At 40.2% G+C, this 9,047-nt stretch overlaps 1 protein-coding gene across 1 annotated transcript in view; it reads right to left on the bottom strand.

Moving 5' to 3' along the window:
- Positions 1-8,826, bottom strand: part of LOC119300528 — a 16,349-nt gene extending 7,523 nt beyond the window's left edge. Inside the window, exon 1 of the mRNA XM_037577470.1 lies at positions 7,929-8,826. Coding sequence (XP_037433367.1) covers positions 7,929-8,826 — 898 coding nt within the window. The remainder of the gene's footprint in view (positions 1-7,928) is intronic.
- Positions 8,827-9,047: the final 221 nt, after the last annotated feature.

The raw sequence follows: 9,047 nt of genomic DNA, 5'->3' as shown, positions 1-9,047 counted from the left end.
GGTCGCCGGCGGCCATGGCGGAGCGGAGGAGTGGGAGCAGAGGGGAGTAGAGTTTTTTTTTTTGAAGGAAGGGAGTAGGGTTTTCTTTTCTGGCGGTTTAAGCTTTTGGGCCCAAACGAGATCGCCTTCGGAGGTTTTTTTTTATCAAACGGCGGTCAGTTAAAACGGAGCGGAAACAAAATGGGCACCATGTTTGTCTTGTTTTCATATACTTGTTCAAATTATTCAAATACTCCTATGTACAAACTGTGAACCCCTCAAAAAAACATGTATTAAAATGTTGAATGGGTATATAAAATAAAAATGTTTAACAAGCTTTTGAAAATGTTGAGTAAGTATTAATAACTTGAACAAGTATATGAAAAAATGTTGAACAAGTATTTGAAAAATGTTGAACTTGTATACAAAAAATGTTGATCACTTGTTACAAAAAATGTTTTTGACATGTGTGTAAATGTAGAGTGAAAATGACAACATAAGAAAACACCAAAGGAAAACAAAAAATCGAGAAAACAAAACAAAAACCATAGAAGAAAATGAAAAAAATGGAGAAAATCGAATTATAATGATGAATAAAACAAAACCAGAGAAAAATAACAAGACCAAACAAAAAACCAAAGAAACTAAAAAAAAGGAAAAATGAAGAAATAAAAAAACCTCCGGTGTTTTACCTCAAGTAGTGTGCGCCTCGTATCTGAACGGCTCTATGCTCGTTCGTAAAACCCAAACCTAGCCAAACGGGCCGGTATTGTCGGGCCGACACGATAGCCCGCGTGCCTGGCCCGTCACGAGCCGGCACGGCACGTGACCTAGTGGGCCGTGCCTTGCCAGGCATGTGTGCCAGCACGGCACGGCACGACTAGCACATTTCTCTTGAGCAAAACCTACTGCTACCTACGTATACCCGGGGAGCTCCTAACGGGCGCCTTTTGCGCCGGTTACCATACCTGGCTCATACAGGGAAGCTTAGTGGGCTTCTCTTTCAAAAGCCAGTCGGAAGTCATACCATTCTACAAGCGTTCGGCTAACCGCTACAACATGTTGTTACTAGTGATCAAATGCAGCTCCAACACTTTAAAAACTACCTGCCCATACATGATTTTCTTTCAAAAAATTGAAACTTCACAGATTTCGGGAAAAAGTTCGTGAACATACAAAAAATGTTGCCCCTATTCAAGGAAAGTCCATTGAATTTGAAAACGTCAATCAATTTAAAAAATAGTTCATGAAAAATGAAAAAAGTTGATGAAAATTTTGAAAAAGTTCATCAATTTTGAAAAATAAATCATAAATTGAAAAAAGTTCATCAATTTTCGAAAAAAGTTCTTCGATTTTGAAAAAAAGTTCATTGATTTGAAAAAAGTTCATCCAAATTGAAAAGGTTCATTAATTTTTGAAAAAAGTTCATCCAATTTGAAAAGGTTCATCGAATTTGAAAAATAAGTTTGTCGAACTGAAAAAAGTTCATCGAACTTGAAAAGCATGGATGAACTTTTTTCATTGAAATTTAAAAAGTTCGTCATATTAAAAAAATCATCAAATTTGAAAAAAAAGTTCATCGAATTTGAAAAAATGTTAATTTGTTCATTTTTCTTCACAAAATTGAAATTTTTTCTTCAAATTTGGGAAAAAAATATCTTTTCTTATAACTCAAGAGTTTAAGAAAAAGTTCATCATCTTCAAAAAATGGTTCACAATATTGAAAAAAAAGCTCATCGATTTGAAGAATTTTATTGCGAACATAAAAAAGGATAAAGAAAAAACAAATCAAGCTGAAGAAATAAGAAATGAACGAAAAACATGTACTTAATCACAAGTATGTGAGCAGGTCGGGTGGTATTGCGTCTATCGTAGAACTAAGGCAACGGTTGTTCGAATCCCAGCTTCTGCCCATTTTTTGAAATGGGCCGGCCCAAACGTGGCGAGGGGTGTGCGCCGTTTGGAAATTAATGAAGGAACGGGCGCCATTTAGGAAACACCGTATACCCGGGACAGGGAGGCAGCCAGGCAGGGACCAGGGGGACGTGCCTGCCTGCAATTCTTTATTCCTGCAAAATCGATGTGCCTCTAGCACGACACAAGCTCAAGAGCGCACTGCAATTCCTCATTCCTGGAGTCGCCAACCATCATTTTTTCTTCAGCAATGCCAATGAGGCAATAACGATTGATGCTGCGCGGCTGCGCCCGTACAAACGGGCCGACGTGCCGACCCATGTAGTGAAGGGGTCGTGCCTGGGCCAAAGAGGCCAGCACGCGTGCCGGGCCGAGTACTTAGCGTGCCTGGCCGGGCCGTGCTGTGCTGTGCCTTGCCCGTTGGACCCAGGCCGGGCCGGGCCGGCCCATTTTGGCCAAGTTTGCTCGCACCCTTGTTTTCTTGAAAGGTTTTTCTATTTCGTTGTGCGACAGTGGGCCGGCCCGATAATCGGAATGCTTCAACGAGAGAAATCCTTTGACTCGCTGAATGCGAGAAACAGCTCCCGCGTTTGAGCAATCCATTGTCAACTGGGTGAAAACGGAGTGGGCTGATTTCTACCATATTTTACCTCCATTTTCATGCCTTTTACCAGATAATTATATTGTCTCAAAAAGCAAATTATTCTAATCTAAGAACCAAAAAAATTAGCACTAGTGAAAAAAAAAGCCTAAGCTCAATAAATTCAAAGAACCAACATTACAAAAAAACAACCCAAACAAACAAGAAATCAAAAACAAACATCTGGGGTATCTCCGACAACAACCTTCAGGACAAGGGGATGGCGCGCCGGTGCCGACGTTGCTCCTCTGTAGAGCCGGCAAGACTTTTTATCTTGCGGTCAGGAAGTCAACCACCTACGGACGAACCAACGCCCTGGAGCAGTTACCACAGCTGCTTCCAGGGGAAAGGTGACCAAAGGACGCATGGACGACCACAGGTCTTCGATCCAGTGGCGAAGCTATGTTGAGGCCAGGGGGACCCACCCACCCAACTTTGGAGAAAAGTGAGAAGATTTTTTGAAGGGCCTAGATGAGAGGAAAATTAGTGTTTTGCCCCCAGATCTTTGCCATCTACCTTTGCCCCCCAGTGGTTTTTGTCTTGCTCCGCCACTGCTTGGATCCACCATCTTCTATCGAAATAGACTGCCAGATCCTCAAGCTTGGACGCCGTCCGAGAGCGAAACTAAAATTGAAAGCACGGACATTTTTGAAAAAAAAGAGAGAGATTTTTTTTAAACTCTAAATAAAAGCTTTGAAAATGCTAAAAAAATTGCGTCTGTGAACAATTTTTGAAGCCCTGTTTTTTGGGGAAAAGGCGACAATTTTTCTAAATTTGTTAACAAAATTGGAAAACAGGATTTGTTTTGAAGTTTTGAACAATTTAAGAAAAACACAAACATTTTTGAAAATTTACGCTTCTTTTCAATAAGCTCTGTAAACTTTTTTAAAAAGAAAATAAACATGAAAAAGAAGAAAATGGAAGTGACAGCCGCCGGCGTGCTTGTTGATTGAAATAGTCATTAATAGCTTTCTTTTTTGAAGATACAGGGCGCCGAAAGAAAGAAAAAGAAACAGGAAAAAACTAAAAAAGAAAAAAGAACAGGAAAAAAAAAACCCGCTTCAGGAACCACCTAGAAGGAAGATTCCCAAACCGGGGAAAAAATCGGCTAAACCTTCCCAAAACCGGAATGGTTGAAACGTTTAACGGGCCAGCCCATCATGAACGCTCGTCTTTCTCCCGGTAATGCTACACGTACAAAAGGAAACTGGTGATCCAATGATGCTCGAAACTTTTGCATGTAGTGAAGCTCTTGCCCTAGCAGATGATGTTGATATTCAGAATATGGTAGTAGCATCAGACTGCCTAGAAGTGGTAAAAGATATCAACAAGGGGACGGGAGGTCCTAATGCGGCTATCATCCAAGTGATCGCGGCGCATAGATCTTCTTTTTTTTTGAAAGAAAGGGGGTTGCCCCCCTCCCCCCCCCACCCGCCCCATTTTATAGAATGAAGCAGACAACATCAGACACCATTTTTACATAATAGCATCCGACTACTACAGAGCAGCTAAATCAACGATAAAAGCCTAAAGTCATATAGCAGTTTAGAGGCTAGGAGCATAATTTTACTTATTACAGAGCACCAACAGAAATGAGAAACGACGGAGAACGAAAGGAAGATCTTCAGGAATGATCCATCATCTCCAGCGCCCAGTTTTTCAGTTAGTCTCTCCCAGCATCATCTCCATGCGATCCGGAGGAGTTCCTCACGCCGTTTGTCCAGCAGAAGGATGCATCGTAGCAGTAGAGTCGCCTGCCCATCGTCGCAGAGAACTTTCCATTGGTGTAAAAAGCAGCTTAGTTTTGCAAGAATGCACTCCACACTTCTCCATTTGCGCCCCTGAAAGCAAAACTCATTTCTTAGTCTCCACAGGCTCCACAAGGCAGCAGTTGTCACCATATTCAAAATAGCATTTTCCTTATGCATATGCCAGAGGGACACAATATTTTCAAAACAAGATATTCTGTCAATATCAAAAGCTTCTGCAACAAATTCCCAAACTTGTTGGGCCACCACACAGTCAAACAACAGGTGTTGAACAATTTCAAAGTTAGAGCAAAATAAACAGGAAGGGTCTTCAACTCCCCTCCTTTTTGCAAGATTATCTCTAGTAAGAATCTTATTGTGAACACATAACCAAAGGAAAATATGGATGCTCTGCGGACATAAAATTTTCCACATTTTATCACTAATAGCAGAAACTATCCCACTAAAATTGATTTGTTTATAAAAGGATTTAACCGAGAAAGTCCCATTGGATTCTAAGCCCCAAATCGGGGTATCCACTCCATCCAGAGGAGGATTTTGCTTGATCACATAAACAAGTTGTTCCCAGCGGTTCATACCACGAAGATCAACACATCTTCTAAAGGTTAATTTTAAATCATTACCATCCCACACTTGGGCTACTGTACTGTCAGTTTGGTTACAAATACTAAATAAATCCCAAAATTGTACCTTAAGGGAACAATCCCCCACCCACACATCATGCCAAAAACTAATGAGTTTTCCATCGCCCAGCTTCCATCTATAAAAGGTTTTTGCAGCAGCCAGGGCCCAAGTTATGCTCTTCCAAAAGGTAGAGCCCCCTTCACTTTTAGCCCAGAGCAGATTAGGAGAGTTAACTCTGTACTTGTACAAGAGAAGTTTAACCCAATCTGAGTCAGGATTATTAAAAAATCTTTTACCCCAAGAGGCTAGTAAAGCCATATTATACTCTCTAATGTTAGGCACCCAAAACCTCCAAATTCCTTCTTCCTAGTAATTAGGCCCCAATTAGCCAGGTGGTACTTGTGTTGGTCTCCTATATTTCCCCAAAAGAAATGAGCCATTTGGGAGTTAATGGCATTAATTGCCCACTTAGGAAACTTGATCACAGACATCAAGTAAGCAGGAATGCTAATCACATAAGCACATAGTAAAATAATTTTCCCTTTATACGTGAGATATCTCCCCAACCAGCCAGATATGCCCTTAATGATCCTATCAATAATAGGCTGTAAATCCTCCTTTTTTAACTTATCATAGTGCAGAGGCACTCCCAGATATTTAATAGGGAAAGAGCCTTTTTTACAGCAAAATATTTGAGCAAATTCCTTAGCAACTGCATCATCCACATTGATAATCATGAGATCACTCTTGTGGAAATTAATTTTCATCCTAGACAGGTTTTCAAAGCATGACAAAAGCCATTTAAAATTTCTTGCTTTTTGAGTAGAATTCTCCAAAAAAAAGTATAGTGTTGTCTGCATATTGCAGACTAACCACACCTCCAGGAATCACATGAGGCAGAAGCCCAGATATTAAATTTTGAGAAGCAGCTTTTTTGAGCATTTTAGTAAAAACATCAGCAACCAAGTTAAATAACAGAGGAGAGTGCGGGTCCCCTTGTTTGAGACCTTTACCTCCTACAAAGTAGGGACCAGTAGTGTCATTTATTCTCACACTAAACGTGCTATTGATGAGAGTACTTTTGATCCAAGAAATCCACCTCGGACCAAAACCTCTCAAATGAAGCATATCAAATAGGAACTCCCAACTAACTCTATCATACGCTTTCTCGTAATCCAATTTAAGAACTAAACCCTGTGAGCCTGATTTTTTAATTTCATGGATCACCTCATGTGCCATAACCACACTCTCCAGGATGTATCTCCCCTTAATGAACGCAGTTTGATTAGAAGAAATCAATCTACGTCCTACGGGGGATACCCTATTGGTCATGGCTTTAGAGAAAATTTTAATCCCACGATTGCTCAGACTTATAGGCCGGAACTTCTTCATTTCCCTGGCATCAGGTTCTTTTGGAATAAGAACAATCAAGGCAAAATTCAAACGTTGTAAGTCTAGCTTGCCCTCTTCAAAATCTCTGACCAGGGCCATGAAGTCAGTTTTAATAACCTCCCAAAAGGTTTGATAAAACAGAAAAGATAGTCCATCTGGGCCTGGAGCGCCATGGGCATAAGACCCAAAGATCGCCTCTTTAATTTCTTCCTCAGAAAAGTTTTTTTTTTGCAAATGGTCATTCTCTTCTTGAGTAACCAACTCATTTTCCTCCCAGAAGGAAGGACCGAGACAAATATTGTGTTTATTTTCAAAACAGAACAAGTTTTTATAATAGGTGGTAGCTACCCCCAACATTTCCTGAGTGGTGTAAACTGGACCATTATCCCCAACTAACTCGGAAAGATGATTCTTCCTATGTCTATGGTTGGCCAATGCGTGAAAATAAGCATTATTCTTGTCCCCATCAATAATTCGACGATCTCTGGATCGCCGCCACAAGGCAGTTTCCTCTTTGCTCCATATTTGAGCAAGTTCTTTTTTAATTTCCTCCATCCTGATCCTATCCCTATCGTCAATCTGGTTTCTCTCAGAGAACACGTCAAGAATGTCGAACTCGAGCAAAAGCTCCCTCTTTATGTTTTACTAACTGCTTCAATGTTAATACTCCACCCTCTAGCTTTCTTCCTAAATAGCTTACTTTTATTCATCCAAATATCTATAGCTGTTTCTCCGGGAACAAGGGTGTTCCAGGTGTCAATCACCATTTTCTTAAAATCAGGGTGGTCAAGCCACCATTTCTCAAAACGAAAAATCTTGGGGGAGGTAACCCTCCGTGCCCCTGTGTCCAAAAGCAAAGGTGCATGGTCACTCCCCACCCGAGGAAGTGCAGAAACTACTGACAAAGGAAAGTGAGCATCCCAGGAAAGAGAAGTAAAAACTCTATCTATAGTGGCAAAAATAGGTTTGTCTTGGTTATTACTCCAAGTATACTTCCTATTTGCCACATTGATCTCCATAAGAGACCATTTGTTAATCCAATCATTGAAGAGGTACGAAAACTGATTATTAATAACACCATTATTCTTGTTAGCCGTGGACCTGACTAAGTTAAAATCACCCCAAGTAAAACTGGGTAAGTGAGCCCCTCCATAACCTCATGCAATTCAGCAATGAATTCTAGTTTAAATTCATTATAAGATGTACCATATACAGCAATAAGATGCCAAATGAAACCATCTGCTTTATTTTTCAGAGTTGCAACAATGCAAGATTTCTTATTAACAAAACCAATAACTTCAAACAGATCATTTCTAAGACCCACAAGGATCCCACCAGCCGTGTTAATCGCAGGCAGATAATGCCAATCAAAGATTATCCTGCCAGCTATGCTGTTAAGGATATGAGTGTCAATGATTTCTCTTTTGGTTTCAGAGAAACACAAGAAATCCACATGGTTATTACAGATAAAATCTCCTAGGCACTGAATTTTTCCAGGTTGACCTAGACCGCGAATATTCCAAAAAGCTCCTATCATTTAACTTTAAATGGGTGAGATAAGCCACAAGGCTTTTTCTTATTATTCAAGATTGGGCATTCCATAACTGAACCAGCAGTGCCAACCGATCCAGTATATGGTAAATCCTCCTTCCTAGGAACAGAGGTAGGAACACTCAGATCCATCAAATCTAAATTGTCAGGGAGAACAATCTCTGGATTTTCATTAGCAAATTGCAGGCATCTAATTTTTTCCTTGTCAATTAGGTCAAGAATAATATCTTTTTGCTCTTCCTTACTATTACCAATACAAAGATCCACTTTAGTAGTATAAGAAGCAAGTTCATTAGGGTCAAGGGTAGCAAATGATTTACCTTTAAATGTAGCTGGTATTTCCAAGTTCTTCTTCATCATGTATGCAACTGCCTTATCCATGATCTTAGCATTCCCCTGATTTCTGGTCATAGGTTTATTAGCCAGAACTGGGCCCCATGTAGGTGAGTTTTTGACACTGGGTTTCTTCTTGACAACTGTGTCAGCTTTCTCAAGTGAGTCTAGTAACGATCTTTTTACTGAGTTCATTGCCAGAGTTAAATCCTCAGGTAGGCACTCCATTTCAGTATTGGTGTTTTCTTCTTCCACATCATATTCCACCATCTCAAACTTGCTAAGCTGCTCAGAGCAATAGTCCAGATGAACTGACAGCGCATCAGACCTTGCAAACCTTGGAGTTGTTTCTGTTTCATCTCCATCAGATTTCATTGGTGTCTTGTCCTTGAGGTCATCAGCATTTTTTTCTTGCCTTGCATTTATCATGTTAAACGAATTGACTTCCACTGCAGAAGCAGTCACTAGAGCCATGGTTTTGTTCGAGCTAGTGGAGGGGACTATCTTGGTAGGGAAGTTGACCTTGTCCAGTTCGTCAATAGCCTCATCCTCACCATCTTCCATGTTCTTCTTATCCTCAGCATCCTTATTGTTATTTTCCTCATTTTCCTCCAGATTATCCATACCTGTATCGTCATCACCTCATTTTCCTTCTTATATGTCTTGGTCTTTTATTCATGAGTGTAGGAATTTTAATTTCGAGGCTCATAATCTCACCAAGTTTGCTTGTAATTTAGGAGTAGGTAGACATGTGTGGTTGGATAACCCTTATAAACCAAACCGTGTACCTATGAACATTGTTATCAATCAATAAAAGTGGGCGAGATTTCTCCAAAAAAAATATA

This window comes from Triticum dicoccoides, chromosome 5A (assembly GCF_002162155.2).
Source record: "Triticum dicoccoides isolate Atlit2015 ecotype Zavitan chromosome 5A, WEW_v2.0, whole genome shotgun sequence".
NCBI lineage: Eukaryota > Viridiplantae > Streptophyta > Magnoliopsida > Poales > Poaceae > Triticum > Triticum dicoccoides.
This window is presented reverse-complemented; position numbering and strand designations above follow the sequence as displayed.